General features: G+C 58.5%; 8 protein-coding genes across 8 annotated transcripts; 6 read left to right on the top strand and 2 right to left on the bottom strand.

Moving 5' to 3' along the window:
- Positions 1-17: 17 nt before the first annotated feature.
- On the top strand, positions 18-3,771 carry DL89DRAFT_248630 (importin beta-3 subunit; the record flags this gene model as incomplete). Its single annotated transcript, XM_040885149.1, has 2 exons — positions 18-613; positions 875-3,771. Exons 1-2 carry the CDS (start codon positions 217-219, stop codon positions 3,769-3,771), a joined length of 3,294 nt encoding a protein of 1,097 aa, XP_040741495.1. The 5' UTR covers positions 18-216.
- Positions 3,772-4,068: 297 nt separating this feature from the next.
- Positions 4,069-5,889, top strand: DL89DRAFT_47726 (methylmalonate-semialdehyde dehydrogenase). The gene has a single exon (XM_040891713.1). The coding sequence runs from the start codon at positions 4,123-4,125 to the stop codon at positions 5,608-5,610; it is 1,488 nt and encodes a 495-aa protein (XP_040741494.1). The 5' UTR covers positions 4,069-4,122; the 3' UTR covers positions 5,611-5,889.
- A 164-nt stretch (positions 5,890-6,053) lies between these two features.
- DL89DRAFT_294749 (DUF606-domain-containing protein) lies at positions 6,054-6,671 on the top strand (the record flags this gene model as incomplete). The annotated part of the gene is made up of 1 exon (XM_040890556.1): positions 6,054-6,671. The coding sequence occupies one exon, from the start codon at positions 6,054-6,056 to the stop codon at positions 6,669-6,671; it is 618 nt and encodes a 205-aa protein (XP_040741493.1).
- Positions 6,672-6,868: 197 nt separating this feature from the next.
- Positions 6,869-9,214, top strand: DL89DRAFT_47776 (uncharacterized protein). Its single transcript, XM_040891715.1, has 2 exons — positions 6,869-7,182; positions 7,282-9,214. The coding sequence occupies exons 1-2, from the start codon at positions 7,015-7,017 to the stop codon at positions 9,082-9,084; spliced, it is 1,971 nt and encodes a 656-aa protein (XP_040741492.1). The 5' UTR covers positions 6,869-7,014; the 3' UTR covers positions 9,085-9,214.
- A 95-nt stretch (positions 9,215-9,309) lies between these two features.
- DL89DRAFT_269391 (uncharacterized protein) lies at positions 9,310-11,079 on the top strand. Its single transcript, XM_040888286.1, has one exon. It carries the CDS (start codon positions 9,345-9,347, stop codon positions 11,010-11,012), a length of 1,668 nt encoding a protein of 555 aa, XP_040741491.1. The 5' UTR covers positions 9,310-9,344; the 3' UTR covers positions 11,013-11,079.
- On the bottom strand, positions 11,066-11,649 carry DL89DRAFT_47731 (uncharacterized protein). The gene has a single exon (XM_040891714.1). The coding sequence runs from the start codon at positions 11,430-11,432 to the stop codon at positions 11,118-11,120; it is 315 nt and encodes a 104-aa protein (XP_040741490.1). The 5' UTR covers positions 11,433-11,649; the 3' UTR covers positions 11,066-11,117.
- Positions 11,457-11,972, bottom strand: DL89DRAFT_225839 (iron sulfur cluster assembly protein 1, mitochondrial precursor; the record flags this gene model as incomplete). Its single annotated transcript, XM_040884777.1, has 1 exon — positions 11,457-11,972. One exon carries the CDS (start codon positions 11,970-11,972, stop codon positions 11,457-11,459), a length of 516 nt encoding a protein of 171 aa, XP_040741489.1.
- Positions 11,973-12,208: 236 nt separating this feature from the next.
- DL89DRAFT_324352 (uncharacterized protein) lies at positions 12,209-15,292 on the top strand (the record flags this gene model as incomplete). Its single annotated transcript, XM_040891443.1, has 4 exons — positions 12,209-12,332; positions 13,017-13,322; positions 13,416-14,290; positions 14,331-15,292. 4 exons carry the CDS (start codon positions 12,209-12,211, stop codon positions 15,078-15,080), a joined length of 2,055 nt encoding a protein of 684 aa, XP_040741488.1. The 3' UTR covers positions 15,081-15,292.
- Between the last annotated feature and the right edge of the window lie 1,854 nt (positions 15,293-17,146).

Here is a 17,146-nt window from a genome sequence, read left to right as displayed (position 1 = left end):
CCCCTTTCTTTTTCCTTCTCGCTCCAAGCACTCCTTACCAACTTCCACTATATTATCTTTTGACGTAGGCTTTGCCGGAACACCAAACCAGTGTACGCTAGGAAAGGGCCATTCTTCTGCACTTGCTCCTACGCTCAAAATTTATATACATTTTCTCTTCCTTGTACATTTCACAGCTGTTAAGCGACATTTCTCCTCTCCAAGCACCAAACAAAAATGAGCCAGTTTTCTCAGTCAGCTGCGCAGCTGCAGACCCTGATGGGCAGCCTCATGTCGTCTGACAACACGGAGCGTACGCAGGCCGAGGCCGCGCTGACCAACGAGTGGGTTATGACCCAGCCGCAGGTGGTGGTGGGCAGCCTTGCCTACCTGATCCACCAGGCGCCCGATGCGCAGGCCCGCGCTTTCGCGTCGGTGCTCCTGCGCCGCATTGCGCTGCAGGATGCCCCTGGAACCGACAGCAAGGAGGACGCGTACACGGTGTGGAGCAAGGTGCCGGCCGATGTGCGTGCCAGCGTCAAGGGCGAGCTGCTTGGTGCCTTGTGCGACGAGACTGACCGGTCAGCCCGGCACAAGGTGTGCGACACCATCGCCGACATCAACAACGACGAAGGTTAGTACTGGCGAGAAAGGCTTTTTGCTGTGCTGCTTGCCACAGCAGCGCTGTTCTTGTTTGGGGGATGGAGGAGCGAGAATCTTGGGTGGCAGGCCAACCTGCTTTCAGGCGGGCCTTTTCCATTGACACTCGAGCCATCGCTGCAGCCATGAATTCCAGGCACGGATTGCCCAGAAAAGAAAAGCCAAAACAAAACCGGATGCGTATTACAACTGCACCGCTCAACAATTGCATTGTTATTTGTGTTGATTTCTTTAGCCCAGGGCGAGTGGCCGGATCTGCTGCCTGCGCTGTACTCTTGCGCCCAGGACGGCAATGCGCTGCTTCGCGAAAGCGCATACCGCATCTTCAGCCTGTGCCCGTACCTGCTGGCCAAGCAGCCGGCTGATGCTGTCAACAGCGCGTTCATCGGCGCCTTCCAGGACTCGGACGCCAGCGTGCGCCTGGCTGCGCTGAAGGCGGCAGTGGCGTATATCCTGTCTGCCGACGATAAGCAGCGCCTGGCGCTGGCCACGATGGTGCCCCACATGCTCAGCGTTCTGGAGCCCCTGCTGCGCGACAAGGACGAGGCCAACCTGGTCGAGGCACTGTCGGCACTGATCGAGCCTGCGGAGGAGTCGCCGAAGCTGTTCCGCAGCGTGCTGAGCAACCTGATCACCTTCTCGACCGAGATCGGCAAGAACGACGAGTTTGAGAACGCAACACGGCAAACAGCGATTGAGCTGCTGGTGACGCTGGCCGAGTCGTCGCCGGGCATGTGCCGCAAGAACACGCAGTTCTGCCAGTCGATCGTGCCGGTGTGCATGCAGATGATGAGCAGCATCGAGGAGGAGCCGGAGTGGTACACCACGGACACACTGGAGGACAGCGACAATGACGAGAACTACGTTTTCGGCGAGCAGTCGATGGACCGTCTGGCGATTGCGCTGGGCGGGAAGCAGCTGCTGCCGATTGCGTTCAACTTTATCCCGCAGATGCTGGGCTCGCAGGAGTGGAGCCAGCGCCACGCTGCGCTGATGGCCATTTCGTCGATTGGCGAGGGCTGCTACAAGATCATGCGCCATGAGCTGCAGAAGATCCTGGAGCTGATTGTGCCGTACTTCCAGGACCCGCATCCCCGTGTCCGCTACGCCGTGTGCAACTGCATCGGGCAGATGGCCACCGACTATGCGCCCACGCTGCAGGAGCAGCACCACCAGCTGGTCCTGTCGAGCCTGATCCCGACCATGGAGGACGCGGCCAACCCGCGTGTCCAGACGCACGCTGCTGCGGCAATGGTCAACTTTGCCGAGGAGGCCAACAAGCGCGTGCTGGACCCGTACCTGGACACTCTGTTCCAGCGCCTGATGCTGATGCTCGAGTCCAACAAGCGGTACGTGCAGGAGCAGGCGATCACGACCATTGCCACCCTTGCCGACAATGCGCAGGAGCGGTTCAAGAAGTACTATGGCACCATCATGCCCATGCTGCTCAATGTGCTGGAGCAGGCCACCGACGTCGAGCACCGCCTGCTGCGCGGAAAGGCCATGGAGTGCGCGACCTTCATTGCGCTGGCCGTTGGCATGGAGGTGTTCTCGCCGGATGCCAAGCGGTTCATTGAGCTGCTGACTGCCACGCAGCAGTCGGTCACCGACCCGGATGATCCCCAGGCCAGCTACCTGCAGGCGGCATGGGCGCGCCTGTGCAAGATCATGGGCGCCGATTTTGCGCCGATTCTGCCTGTTGTGATGCCGCCGCTGATCGCCTCGGCCAAGCTGCAGCCCGACTTTGCGATCCTGGAGTCTGGCGAGGACGCAGAGGCCAACTACTCGGCCGAGGACGGCTGGGAGTTTGCCAGCTTTGGCGGACAGCAGATCGGCATCAAGACCAGCACGCTGGAAGAGAAGTGCACCGCGGTTGAGCTGATCATCTCGTACGCCAAGGACATGGGCGCCAACTTTGTGTCGTATGCGGCCGAGATTCTGGAGATTCTGATCCCGCTGTTCAAGTTCTACTTCCACGAGGGCGTGCGCACCGCTGCGGCCGCCGCAGTGCCGCCGGTCCTGGCGTCGGTCAAGCTGGCTGGCGAGATCGACTCGCTTCGCCAAGTGTGGAGCTCGATCTGCCCGCAGTACATCTCTGTGCTGGCCCACGAGGAAGACGATACGTTCACGCTGCAGCTGTTCAACTCGTTCGCCGAGTGCCTGGAGATTGTCGGCGAGAACTCGATGACCGACGAGCAGATGACCAACTTCACCGCGGCAGCTGTTGAGCAGATGGACAAGTACTACCAGCGCATGAAGGACCGCGAGGAGGCGCGCAAGGCGCAGGAGCTCGACGAGGACGACGAGGAGCAGCTGGCCGAGGAGGAGCTGATTGAGGGCCTGACGATCGACGAGGTGGCCAAGGCGGTGCACGCGGTGCTCAAGACACACGGCGTGAAGTACCTGCAGTTCACGCAGCCGCTGCTGCATGTCGCCCACAAGTACCTGGCAGAGCAGGACTCGTCGGCTCGCCAGTGGGCGATCTGTGTGTTCGACGACCTGGTCGAGTTTGGCGGGCCTGCGTCGTGGCAGGTTGCCGGCGACTTTTTGCAGCCCATCGTTACTGCGGTGCAGCAGGACAGTGCGCCTGACCTGCGCCAGGCCGCCGCCTACGGCATTGGAATCATGGCCCAGTATGGCGGCGACGCCTATCTCGAGTTCCTGGTCAGCGTCGGGCTTCCCTCGCTGCTGGCTGTCATCAGCAGCCCGAACGCGCGCAGCGAGGAGAACGTCTATGCCACCGAGAACGCTGTGGCGGCGATTGCCAAGCTGCTGCGCGCGCACTCTGGCAAGCTGCCCGACGCCCAGGGCGTGCTGCAGGCGTGGTTCCAGGCGCTGCCCATCTCCAATGACGAGGAGGAGGCCCCTGGCACATACAGCTATCTGCTGCAGATCCTGAGCGAGCAGCCGGACCTGCTGCTGCGCGGCAACGACCCTGTGGCGGTCAAGCACCTGGTCAAGGTGCTGGCTGAGGGCCTGGCGGTGTGCTCGTTCGAGCAGCAGCTGGAGGCGGCGATGGTCGAGGCGATGAAGAAGACCATCGGGTCGCTCGACGACTCTGTCAAGGCGGCGCTGTGGACCGAGATCCCGCCCGAGCAGCAGCAGGCGCTGCAGGAGAAGAACTATCTCTAATTTTTCCATTTCATAATCTACTATTTTCTCGCACTACGTTGGAATTACGTTGGAATTACGTTGGAATTACGTTGCAAATATGTGTGGCTCAGGGATGGTTGCGCATGGAGGTGGCGCGCTGCTTTGTTGTCCGAGCAGGAGAGCCCTTTTTTGCCTGGCTGCAAAGACAACTACTAGAAATCTACTATTGCTGTTTGACCACATGACATGAGCCGCTCTGCACGCAGGCAGGCGGGCAGACGAGTGGGCTGCACGATATAGGCGACATGTCTGCTGACAAGACCACACCACTCTTCTCTTCTGCATATTTCTTTCTCATACAGCCCAAGTCTCAATCTATATCACTCAAACATGTCGAGCGACCTGCCTCTTCTCAAGAACTTTATCGGAAACCAGGCACAGGCAGCCTCAAGCACCAGCACTCTGGCGGTGACGACTCCGCACACAGGCGAGACGATCGCCTATGTGCCGCTGTCGACCTCGGCAGACATGGCACAGGCGGTGGAGTCGGCCAAGGCAGCATTCCCCAAGTGGTCCAGCCTGACATTCAAGGCACGGTCGGCATACCTGCTGGCCTTGTACAACGAGCTCAAGTCGCATACAGACGAGCTGGCAGACCTTGTGGTGCGGGAGCACGGCAAGAACAAGACCGAGGCCATCGGCGATGTGTCCAAGGGCCTGGAGACGCTCGAGTACGCGCTGAGCCTGCCGCAGCTGGTGCAGGGTAAGAACGAGTACGTCAGCTCGGGGATCCTATGCCGCGACGAGCGGGTCGCCCTGGGCGTGGTGGGCGGCATCGTGCCGTTCAACTTCCCCTTCATGGTGCCGTTCTGGGCCATCCCGATTGCTCTGGGCATGGGCAACACGTATGTGCTGAAGCCCTCGGAGAAGGTGCCGCTGACCATGACGCGTGTGGCCGAGCTGGCGAAGCCGATTCTGCCTGCGGGTGTGCTCAACATCGTGCATGGCGACAAGGATGCGGCAGCGGCATTGCTGGAGCACCCGGATGTGGCTGCCGTGACGTTTGTCGGCACTTCGGCCATTGCCGAGCAGGTGCACTGGCGCGGAACCCGTCTGAACAAGCGTGTGCTGGCTCTGGGCGGCGCCAAGAACTGCCTGGTAGCGCTGCCCGACTGCGACATTGAGCTGACGGCCCAGGACGTGGTCAATTCGTTCACCGGATGCGCCGGCGAGCGCTGCATGGCTGCCAGCGTGCTCCTGGTAGTTGGCGACCAGCCGGAGCTGATCCGCCGCATTGTGGCCAAGGCCAGCCAGCTGAAGCCGGGTAGCGACAGTGATGCGCGCGCCATGGGCCCGGTGATCGACCAGCAGGCAGTCGACCGGATCTGCAGCGCCATTTCTGGTGCTGAGACCGAAGGCGCCCAAATCCTGCTCGATGGGCGGATCTCCGAGGCATTCAGTGCGCAGAGCCAGATGTCCGGCGGGTTCTGGGTGGGTCCGACCGTGATCCGCCAGAACTCCGCCAACGACACTGCCATGCATTTCGAGATCTTTGGTCCCGTGCTGTCCATTTTGCAGGTGGCCAGTGCTGACGAGGCGCTGAGGGTCGAGAACGCAAACACCTACGGCAATGCCGCCTGTGTCTATACGCAGTCGGGCGGCGCTGCCGAGTACTTCTCGCAGCGGTTCCAGGCTGCCATGATTGGCGTCAATATTGGCGTGCCGGTCCCGCGCGAGCCGTTCTCGTTCGGCGGCATCAACCGCAGCAAGTTTGGCTTCGGCGATATCACCGGCGACGGCGGCATCGAGTTCTTCTCTTATCGCCGCAAGATCACCACCAAGTGGGCAGCCGCAAAGGAAGCGTCGTGGATGAGCTAAGGTTGGCCCATCTGGTACTTTTCTAACAGCACACTGTGGCTGGATCGATCCAGTGTGGTTTGGCTCTAGCTCAAGATCACATTTCCTTCGCACGCTCTCAACAATTTTTTTCCGTCTCCCGGAGTATTGCTTAAATACGTCGAGTGTTTGGGGACGGTTACACTGGAGCGATCCGAACTGGCTGCACCACTCAGCGCCCAGCCAGCACCGAAAAAGAGCCTTTATCGTGCAAACGGAAGAGCCTGGCGCACTGACTGCTGGAAGGAGGTATAAAAATTTTCACACCACACCTCTTTCCAACCTTTTCTTTCTTAAAAGTTGAACAAGATGTACGTTTCTCATTTTGCTTTGCCGTCTTTTAGCTATCGCCATAGCTAGCACACAGCTTGTCCCCACAGGGCTCTTATTCACTCGTTTCCCCCTATCAATAGCATCTCCCCTTGATGGACAGCCCCACCACCAGCGTCGGATCGGTGCCGGCAAAGCTCGACAATGAGGGATCGATCGAGACACCGGGCAAGGCGACAGTCACCGACTCACCAACGATCCTGGCATCTTCAGGCCAGCAAAGGCACTCTAATACCAGGGACTTCATCCGGCGGTTTTTCAGTGCCGCCGCTCTGCTCGACTACGTGATCCTGATTGCGGCCGGGGCGGCGCTTGGCATCCAGGCGGGCGCCAACAGCCGGCTGGCGGTGCTGACGGACGGATACTTTACGTCGTTTATCTGCCAAGGCGTGGGCATGGTAGTGCTGTCTGCTATGGCGATTGTCGATTATATGTTTTTCCACAAGACGACGATGGCCGAGCTCAAGTCGGCGGACTGGTGGGAGTGGTCGGGGTTCGTGTGGGGCGTATTGTTTGTCGTGCTGAACACGCTGGCGCTGGTCAGGCTGGGTCCCGCAGAGGTTCTGGGCATTGTGGTGGGCGCGCAGCTTATCACTGCATGCGTGATTGACCATTTTGGCTGGCTGCACATGCCCAAGCGCAAGCTGTCGATTTGGCGGGCCCTGGGCGTGCTGATTCTCATTGCCAGCATCGTGGTCATGGTGCTGTGGTAGACATTGAGATATCGTCCCCTTTCCCCTCTTCTTTTTGCTGTAATGATTAGTATTCATAGGATATATTTCTTTTTTGAAGTAATCTTGTGTGTCCAGTACGTTCCGACATGTGCCAAGGAGGAGGGGATATCCGGAAATACATGTCCTCATCTCTTGTTGGATTGCGAGCCATGGATGATGTGATCAGAATCAGTAATCCGAAGGCGGCAAGAGTCGCTGCTTTGCGAGGCTTTCTGCCAGTCGCCACCTTTTTTCTTGTTTCTCCCTCTGGTCAGTATACTTTCCCTGTACTTTTCCTGGATACTAATACGACGTCTCTATTCTCTTTTTTTACTTCAGCCTAATGAACCCAGACACAAATTTACCACGGCTTTTGCGGCGGCGGCAGACAAGCAGCGATACAAGCAAGCGGCGGCAGTCGCAGGTGTACTCGTTTGTATACCCGAACCGCACCATCCACAACATCGAGACACCTGACTGCAACTTTCGACGGTTCTCACCCGATGGCAATGTAAGATACCCAGCGCCAAAGTTCGCTCGCTATTTTTGCCGCTTGGAAAGAAGAAAAGAGAAAAGCGGGAAACGAGCTGATACCTCCCCCTTTTTATAGTACCTTGTTGCATTCACACGGAATTTGTCTGGGCTGCAAGTATACCGGGTGCAGCGGGCATCGACAAGCTCAGCGGGGACAGGTGATAAGAGCAAGGGGTTTAGTGAGTTCTTCCGGCTGGCGTGGGCGCGAGATTATGTCGGGGTGGGTGAGTCGCTGCACCGCGAAGTGTGCTTGGTCACAGACAACGGGTACTTGATTTTGGCCAGATTGCGGCGCACAGGCATTGCCAGCACATTCAACAATAGCGGGCAGCAAGCATCACGGGCGGTGTATCCAAACACATTGTCGTGCGTCAATGCAGTGGAGGACATGACGCTGCTGGTTGTGGAATTGGGCACGGGCAACATTGTGGATACTCGCGAATACCCAAACGACATTATATACTTGGGCGGGCACAACGGTCTCAGTCTGTACCAGGACCGGCTCTGCGTGGTGTCGCTAAAGTACCAGTGCGTAAGGCTGATGAAGATTGATACAGGGCGGCTGGTGGATATTCAGGAAATCGGATGGTACACGCGCCAGGACGACGGCATATACGAGGAGGAATTGCGGATACGGGAGCTGCGGTGCCAGCGGAAGCGCCGGGCAGAGACTGCGCGACTGGCGGAGCTGAGCCCGGCAGCCAAGCGGCAGCGGCGGCTCGAGGCGGCATTGATGCTGGCCAGCACCGCGGCTGACGCGGAGCCTGGCGCCCTGGGCAGCCGGGAGCAGACGCCGTTTATCTTCCCGTTCTCGCCCAGCGTGCAGACACTCCTGGGGCATCCGCCGTCGGGCACAATATCGCCCAGCATGGCAACTGCGCCTCTGCAGGCAACCGCGGTGTCGGCAGAAACCATGGACGCAGCACGGAGGATCTCTGTGCTGCACCTGCAAACTCTGCAGCGGTTCCCGCCGCACTACCGCATGATGGTGACGCGTACCATGCAGCAGGGCCGCGGCGAGGCCGACGGGAGCCTTGCGTCGCTGGAGCCGTCACTGGCGATTGCCCCGCTCAGCGGGCTGAAGCAGCGGTTGCTGGCGACGCTGTTTCTGCGCGCCAGGGAGTCGGTGGCGGGCACGCAGCATTTCTACCGCACGTACCAGCTGTACGAGTGGCTGGTGGTGTGGCGGGTGCAGTTCCTGACGAGCTCCACATTGCTGATGCGCTTTGTGCCGGTGCAGACGGCCATTTCGCGCTCCCACACGCAGCACAACTTATCGGCCAACCTGGCCAACTCGTTCTCGCTGCTGGCCGAGTACGATATCGAAACCACCAGGTTCGGCAATATCTGGGACACCTCGGATCTGGCGCTTGCCCAGGAGGTCGAGACGCGCATGGACATGTTCCGCGCGCCAATGGTGGGCGTGTCGCCGTCGCTGGCCAATGACGTGTATTTGCGCGAGGCCTTCATGGCGTCGCAGGCGGGGATCAGGCAGACGCGGTCGGGCGGGCCAGTGCAGGCTGCGCGCAAGGCCGCGGCACTGCTGCCGGTTGCCCCGCAGACCCTGCAGACCTCGCCGTATCTCGACCCGGTCGTGTTTAAATGCAGCACCCGGATGCGCCAGGGCATTGAAAGGTTCAGGGTCACGCAGAGCGCGCCCATTAAATTCTACGACCGGGCCACCGGCGCCTTGCGCTTTGTGCTGGCGCCGGGCAATGACGGCGATGGGCTGGCGGTGGGCGATGACGCGGGGCAGCAGAAGAGCGGTGCTCACTATCTGTTCCATCCGACGCTGCCGCTGGTCTTGTCGACGCAGCACGAACTTAGCTCAATCGCTGTGCCCGTGTCAAACATCCACTACTGGGACCCAAATGACTAGGGCGTATCTTGTAATTCATCCATACATCAAAATTTATATTAATACTATCAGCCCCATGCTTGCGATCCAAGCCCACCTCCATGCGAACCAGACGCTGTTTGTCGCATTTTGGTGTGGACTGCTAGTTTATATCAATATCGGCATGTGCCCATTATCAGGGCATCCGTATATTGAGGTGTTGGATGTAGTGTGAATTCTGCACCTTCAGTCCGCAGTCACACCTCACCACTGCATTCCCAGGATTTTCCTTTTACGACACCATGCCGCCCAAACGCAAGCCCAAGCAAAAGCCAACGCTAGGGCAGTTCTTTGACATCAAACCAGCGCCGCGCTCTGAGCCCACGCGCAAACAGCCAAGCCTGGACAAATTCTTCGGCTCGGCCACACCCACACGGTCTGCCAGCAGCGATCTGGCAGCAAAGATGGACGGGACAATATTGATCAGCGACAGCTCGGACGACGAGCTCATTGACATTGACAGCATCCTCGGCACGCCCAAGCCGTCCAGCCAGAGCTCCTCGACATCGCCAATAGTCGAGATAGTATCGCCCAAACGACCCGTGCAAACTGCGGTGACCCCAAAACCCCTGTACAGGAACTCGTTGAAGAGCTTGGTGCGCGACCGCAGCAAAAAGAAATACGACCTGGCGGTCCTCGACCAGCCCATGGAGAGCAGCGACGAGGGCGAGGAGCTGGAGGCTATTGGGATGCTGGAATTGGACCAAGACGAGGCCGACAGGATCCGGGCCCAGCTGGGTGCGGCGACTGGCGACATGTACAAAGCGGTCAGCGTGTCGATGTTTGCTGGGCCAAATGGCAAGGCCCTGGCGCCAGTGCATGCGCTGGACAGTGAGGATCCGGTCGACAGGCTATGCATAGGGGCACGGCCGCTGGCTATTGAGCGCCTGGTGGGCTCGCAGTGGCTGGCCCAGCGGCTGCATATGGGCTGGCGCCTGTCGCCAGGCATGGGCGACCTGCTCCTGCGCCTGGTCGTCAATAGCCGCAGCCTGCGGACATCAATGGCAGCATTCGGCACCCTGGCAGGGTTCCTCGATGCCCACATGTCGCAATGGCAGCTAAGCCTGGCGCAACTGCAGGCTGCGCTGGAGCAACTGCAGGGCCCGCCAGCTGACGCCGTCCAGCTGTGCCGGCCACAGCGCACCAGCAGTCGAGCGGGCGGCAATGGGCAGCGCATCCAGCATGTGCTCGGCGTGGCCGCGCGTTCTCTGGACGAATGCATGCCGGCTGCAGATACCGCACAGGCGCTGCAGCTAGTATGCGAGACCATGCTGGACCACCGGAACCAGCAATGGCTGGCTGCCAACCAGCGCAGCCTGGCGGGTCTGATGGCCCGGGTGGTGCCGCGCAGCAAGTGGTCGGTGGTGTGGCCCGATTACGTGCAGCATATGGCTAGGCGGCTGCAGCCGATGCCGGTGGCTATGCAGGCTGCGCTGGTGGAGCGCATGCCGGCTGGCAATGCGCGCTCGATGCAGGTAAGACGCACTTTGGCGTTCGCCATGCTGTGGATGGCCGGCAGGCCGGCCGATGACCTGGCCAGCAGGATTGTGCTGCCGCCGCAGCTGATCGTGCGCATGGCCAGCGAGCTCCTCGACGATGTGCTGGGGGTCCACGCTGGTGCTGATTTTGCGCGCCTGGCCGCCTGCGTCGCACTGCTGGGGAATGTGCTGGATTCGCTGGACGCGCTGAGGGACGTGCCCGAGGAGGTCGCCCTGATCCATGCCAAGCTGGCCATGGCTAATCGCCGCATTGCCGACGGCCGCGCGGATAATATGGACAAAACCAGGGCCAAGGATGCGCTGCAGACTCTGCTGGTGCGGATAAATCTGACTGTTGTGGTTGACACGCGCGCTCGCAGAGGGAAACCGAAGCCGGGGGCCAGACTGGACAAGCTCTGGAAGCCGCGCTAGTGCTCGCTTATCTGACGGCCCATTTTACATATCACTCTCGCCCGGGCGTGGCATCGAATAGAAAGAAAGAAAAAAGTTAAATACTTTACATTCGAAAGATACTGCTTAAACCTCTCGTGTGAGTGCGCTGAACAGGGGGAGCCAGCAGGGCCAGGTGCAGACGATAGGCATGTGCGCTTGTTTTGCACCGAGGGCAAAGGGTTGAGCCGAGCCTGGCATGAAGGCGGAGCGTAAATCCCGCCCAATGTCTTCAACCTGACTCATCGATACGAAGGCACAAGAAAAAACTTTGTGTGCCCTGGTATCTGCTGACCACTCGCGCTGCCGATACGCTCCCTTTCGCATGCCACTCCCCCGCCTCTCTTTGTGAAGAAAGGGGGAAGAAGAAAAAAGAAGAAAAAGAAACCCCCCACAGCACATGCCCGCCAGCCGTTTTCCTCCATTTTACGCCAAGGCCTGAGCAGCGGTAGGCTTGGCGCCCTCGCTGTGGATGACCTCTCCTCCGCGCTTCTTCCTAAAGTCCTTGATGGCCGACTTGATCGCATCCTCAGCCAGCATCGAGCAGTGGAGCTTCACTGGCGGCAAGCACAGCTCCTTGGCAATCTCCGTGTTCTTGATCTTCATCGCGTCGTCCAGGCTCATTCCGCGCACCCGCTCCGTGATATACGACGACGAGGCAATGGCCGACCCGCACCCGAACGTCTTGAACTTGACGTCGGTGATATTGCCCGCATCGTCCACCTTGATTTGAAGCCGCATCACATCGCCGCACGCCGGAGCCCCCACTAGGCCCGTGCCCACTGTCGGGTCGTTCTTATCCAAGGAGCCCATGTTGCGCGGGTTCTCGTAGTGGTCAATGACCTTCTCGTGGTAGAACCGCCGGGCCGCCCCAAAACCTGCCGGTGTCGTGCGGATGCCGGTGGCCTGGCGCAGAGAAGTAGAGACGAGTGTCTTGAACATGCTTATTATGAAGGGTGTGTGATAAGGGGAGAAAAGTACAGGTGGAAAAGTGTTGTTTTTGCTGAATTTCAAACAGATAAGTGGATAAGAAAAGTCTCGCGGAAGAGACACTGCGGTTGACCAGGCTTTATAGCCGCGCTCCCCAAAAAATTTTTAAAGGCAACCTTTTTTATCGTCAGCCACCGCATTGGCCAATCAGCGTCACTGCCCGTGATATCTGATAATGGACTGATCCAATGCTGGATCTGGATTCAATGATTTTGGTTGCTGATCTGATTCGCATCTGGGACAGGAACCTGGTAGAGCTCAGCCCACACAGCTGCCAGCTGGAGTTTGGCAAGCTGGAGGGGATGCCACCCAGTCTATACCGCTGGCTGCAGAAACATGGAATAGCGCCTCCTGAATTCATGTCGCACAGAGGGTGTTGCTTCCAGCAACCGCACATGCAAAACCTTGCGCAATATTTTTACTTTGCCCAGTGGTTTCTAACCGCATGTTTGAACTAGCTCAATAGCCCTGGCAGCAAGTGCCTTCTGTTTGCCCTTTTCGGCACAGTGCAAGCTGCCGGCACTGCAGCCATTGTTGGCTGATGCCAGGTTTTTGTTGGATTCTAGTCTTCATTTAGTCGCCTACAGATCTGCCTTCCTTTTGCACTGGCAACAGTCATCAGTGCACCGGGGGACTGCATTGGCAAGTATGGTTTTTGCTATCTCGATATCCGCCTCGTAGTAGGACGACGGTTACGGCGCTGCCTGACCTCCTGATAGCTTGCCGAGTATGAGGTTTGCGGGAGGGGAATTGGGAAGCACGCCGGAAACCTGCCCACCCAAGCAAGGAGAAAATGTGGAGAGGGCCGTGTCTCAGTCACTGTCAATGTTGACCTGTTGCAAGACCTTGGATCGCTGCTCATTTTTCTCTTCCTCTGACCCCAAACCATTTTTTTCTCGCTTTCTTTTACTCGTGAGCAAACTAGTACATACTGTATTTTTCTTTTTTTAAAAAAAAAAAAACCTATTGCCCTTCTCAAAATGGTCTCGTATACAGATTTGTCGCCGCTGAAGCAGCCAGACGCGCCAGTTGCGCTGAACCTCAATGACCCTGCGCCAATGCCGCAGCAGTTTCCGCAAAGCAGGTCGCGCGGGCAAAGCCAGTCTGAGGCACAGAATGCGCAGTGGCAGGCCGGATGGGACCAAATGCACAGGCGGGTGCTGTACTTCCAGGGCGTCAACGAGCAGTCGCTGCCAGAGCTGCAGCAGCTGTTCAAGTCGAGCCGTGGCATTCGCCTCAATGTGGACCCGCACGAGTCAGACAGCATTACTGGCAACGTCGAGTTCCGCAACATCGACGACAGTAAGTAACAACCATAGGTAACCGCTCCCCGCCAATTCTCGCAACAAACACTGACACCGCATTTCTCCTTTCCCCTTCCCCTGCGGGTTTTAGCCGAGAAGGCCATGGCAGTCCTCAACAGACGGAAGCTGCAAAACAGCAACGGAACGCTGATGATGTCACCCCTGCATGGCAGCGAGCTCGCATACCCACCGCAGGCCGGATACGTGTGTATCAAGCACATTCCAGAGGATGCAACCGAGCTCACACTTTACGACTTTTTGCGTCCCGTGGGGCCGCTCTATGCATGCAGCATTCCAGTGCACGCGAATGGGCTAAAGAAGGACTTTGCAATGGCATGCTACATTGACAGCACCGACGCCAATATGGCCGTCGAGCAGCTCAACTACGCCGATTTCCTGGGCAACACCGTGCTTGTGCAGCCTGCACGGGCGCCGCGATCGTCGCGCGCCAGCATGTCGCCCAGCGAGTTTGTCCCGAAGCCAGTGTCGCCCGTGCGCAGCAGCGCCGAGCTGCCGATGCCGCAGATACCAACGACGCCCACAGGCATGCACCCGAAGCGTGCTGGCAGCCCGGTGGTCAATGAGGGCCCGGGCAATGGTTTGGGCGGCGTCATTGTGCCTGGCAAATTGTTCATCACCAATCTGCACCCAACGGTGTCGCACAAGGAGCTGTTTGCGCTGTTCAAGACGTACGGGTACATCCAGTCAGCGCGCGTCAGCATCGATCCGGTCACGAAAAAGTCGCGTGGCCATGGGATCGTGCAGTTCAGTGATCCGACCGCCGCGCTGCAAGCGCTGCGCGAGTGCCAGGGCACCGACATCAAGGGCCGCAAGATCACGCTGTACCAGTACGAGCACGTAAACAAGAACGGCCAGCCGGTTGCCAATGCCACCAGCCGCGCTGATTCGCGCATCGCCTCGCATACCCCGCCCACCAACCCGGCTCTGAGGGCCAGCGCGTCGCCTGTCCCGCAGCCAGCCCAGCCCATCCAGCCCCCCGGTCCAGCCGCCCATCCAGCCGCCCATCCAGCCGCCCCGCGCCAAGTCGCAGTCGCCGCAGCTGTCCTCGCGATCTGCCACGGCAACCAGCGACAACGACCCGCTGCTGGACCCGATCATGCTTCGGAACCTGACCGAGAACGCGCGCAACGAGATCCTGACCCAAAAGCTGATCTCCGAGGTCGCCTCGAACCCAGCCGTGGACGTGCGCGACTCGGCAAGGGTCGTCGAGTCGCTGCTGCGGCGGCCGGTCGAGGAGGTGGTTGCCCTGATCCGCGACCCCGAGCGCCTTGCCACCGAGTGGGAGGTCGAGCAGCATACGGTCGCGCGCAAGGAGCAGCTGAAGCTCACGGCCGACAAGGAGCCGGCTGCGACGATCACCAGCCAGATGCAGCGCGTTGTGCTTGCCGAGTACCCGGCACCAAAGCCCAGCCCGCCAGTCACTGCGCCTGCACCAGTGCAGCCGGAGCGCCAAGGAGCCAGCACCGGACTGCATTTGCAGGATTACAGCACTGAGGTCGAGGAGTACATTGAGATGCTGCTGTCCAAGCCCGACCAAGAGCGCAAGAAGAAGCTGGGCTCCAAGCTGTTCCCGCTCATCAAGGGCATGGGGTACAAGGACTCGACGAAGCTTACTGTGTGGATCCTCGAGCATATGAGCCAGGACGTCCGCGCGCTGTCCTACACCATGAACGACCCGGTGCGACTGCGCGATGTAGTCGATGAGGCGAAACGCTCCATCGACGCATCTCGGTAAAATGAACCCGCCCTAGACGCAAGGGGGCACGTTTTGCTTCCACTCCCCGAATATGTTTTGGAGAGCCTCCCTCTTGCCTACTGTTTTTATCCCCACACGTCGCTGTTTCTTGGCCCATTCTTGCGCCTACTGTTTCCCGGTTCTAATTACTGTTTATTTCTAATTACCACCCTTTAACCATAGTTTTTCCATAAATGCCCTTTATTTGTTTCAGATGCCGTCGACCGCGCTGCTCCGTGAACAGTGGCATGCGTGGGTACTTTTGCATCGATTGAAGAAGGCTATAGCAAGGGGATCGGAGCGGCGGCCTGTCCGCTTTCATTTCGACGTCTTGTTGCAAAAATCAATGTGCCAAGTATTAACCGCGCGTAAATCACCTTCGGTTGTTTTGCTAGATTCGCCGAGGTCCACCCAGGTACGGCTTTCAGAAAGATCCCAGAACATGATGGCTGCTCTCACTAAAGGATTTTTGCATGTCGAGAAGCGCCTTACATACGGAATCTACATGCCGTTTTCTCCAGAAACGCTATTCGCCTCTGCAGACCCATCACCACCTTTGCGGTGCACATTTCCACAGCAGTCCTCAGAGCCGGATAGACGGACCACCTACATGTGGTCATAAATCGCAATGCGACAGCGCCTTCCGCTCTCCCCATGCGACAGCCTGTCATGGACCATTAACGGGGTTCCTGGCTTTTCATTCGCTGCTCTGTTTAAAAAAGTGCCCGAGACTGCGCTCGAAAATACTGAGTCAAGCATGCAGGCCTGTGGCTCCCTCTTTTGGGGCGGAGCCACTACGACGCTCCCGCAATCGTGTTGGGATGGTCTCTGGGCGGGCCCACCCCGGTGTAAATCAGCCGAGAGCTCCACGTGATGCGCATTCGCCGATTGATATAAAACAAGCCGACCCAGATCGACAGCTGCTAGAGCAGCGAGCTTTCATTTCTGCTCAATAGGGAAAATGGAGGGGGATGGCTGGCAGTCCATGCACTGCGAAAATTGCTGGTGCCCCTCCCCCACTCTGCAGGCGCTCTTGATTTGCTTCCGGCGCAGAACTGTCTAGGGGATGGGCCTGAAGCTGCACGCATGCGGGAGAGCCGTCGGCATGGAGGGGAGGATCTGGTGTTTTCCCGTTCTTCTCGCGCCGACTTGCACAGAAGATCCCACAACAAAAACGCAAATGCTGCGGCATCACTGTGCTTTCCAGTACATGCATGGGTGTCATTTAGCAGCGGCAGCTGCCCAGTTCCCATGGGGGCCGTGGCCGATACAAGTCCCTGCCTCGACCATACTGGGGTGGTACACAATAGCATGTGAGTGCCAGACTCCATAAAATCATGTACCGGCATTTTCAAGCTCTTTCTGCCTGGTCCAAGAGCAAGGGGATCAATAGGGACAGCCCCGTACTTTCTGCAGATACATAGTGTGCTATAACGGGCCGGGAACAAGTATATCGACGACGTACTCTCAAGATCCAGATCATACATTTTTGGGTCCCCGCCATGCATGTAGCCAAATCCTTAGTCATAGCCCGTGATGATTATATAAAGAAACCTGCCGGTTTAAGAAATCTCGATGGCGCGGGTCTACAGGTCGCAAACCAGGACCAAAGCGGCCCAGAGTACAAAAAGGAACAAAGCACTTTTTGCTCCTGGGCTGCGCAGATGCGGCTGTGTGCAAAATAAACCTGTTCGCAGCCGAGGAAAAGGGGAGCGGAGATCGAATTGGCACCTGCTATTCGGCAACTAGCCCCTCGGCCCACACAGGAAAAGCAGGTGCCTGCCAAGGACAGATGCTTGGCAAAAGAAGGTGATTCAGGGCTGCGCGTCCGGCAATGTGGGAACAAGAAGTGCCCATGACAAACAGCGATTCCTGCTCGTTCCTGGCCTAATAAAAGTGTGGAGAAAGGGACTTGGGCCAAACTGGTTGCAACGAGATTCCCAAAACCTGTGCTGTCTGGATAACAGGCGGGCATCCATGGATCGACAGCACGCAGTTCGAATGGGCGGTGCTGGAAAAAGCGAGGGAGGAAGCAAGCCCAAACAGCTTCATTAATCTGCGTGTAT

The sequence above is a fragment of the Linderina pennispora genome (assembly GCF_002104995.1).
Source record: "Linderina pennispora strain ATCC 12442 chromosome Unknown DL89scaffold_12, whole genome shotgun sequence".
Lineage (NCBI taxonomy): Eukaryota > Fungi > Kickxellomycota > Kickxellomycetes > Kickxellales > Kickxellaceae > Linderina > Linderina pennispora.
Note: the sequence above shows the minus strand (reverse complement) of the source record. Positions and strands in the feature narration are given on the sequence as shown.

Coding starts and splice junctions, on each gene's coding strand:
- DL89DRAFT_47726 (XM_040891713.1), top strand. CDS start 4,123: ATGTCGAGCGACCTGCCTCTTCTCAAGAACTTTATCGGAAACCAGGCA.
- DL89DRAFT_47776 (XM_040891715.1), top strand. CDS start 7,015: ATGAACCCAGACACAAATTTACCACGGCTTTTGCGGCGGCGGCAGACA. Junction 7,183..7,281: donor GGTTCTCACCCGATGGCAAT/GTAAGATACCCA, acceptor CCCTTTTTATAG/TACCTTGTTGCATTCACACG.
- DL89DRAFT_269391 (XM_040888286.1), top strand. CDS start 9,345: ATGCCGCCCAAACGCAAGCCCAAGCAAAAGCCAACGCTAGGGCAGTTC.
- DL89DRAFT_47731 (XM_040891714.1), bottom strand. CDS start 11,432: ATGTGCTGTGGGGGGTTTCTTTTTCTTCTTTTTTCTTCTTCCCCCTTT.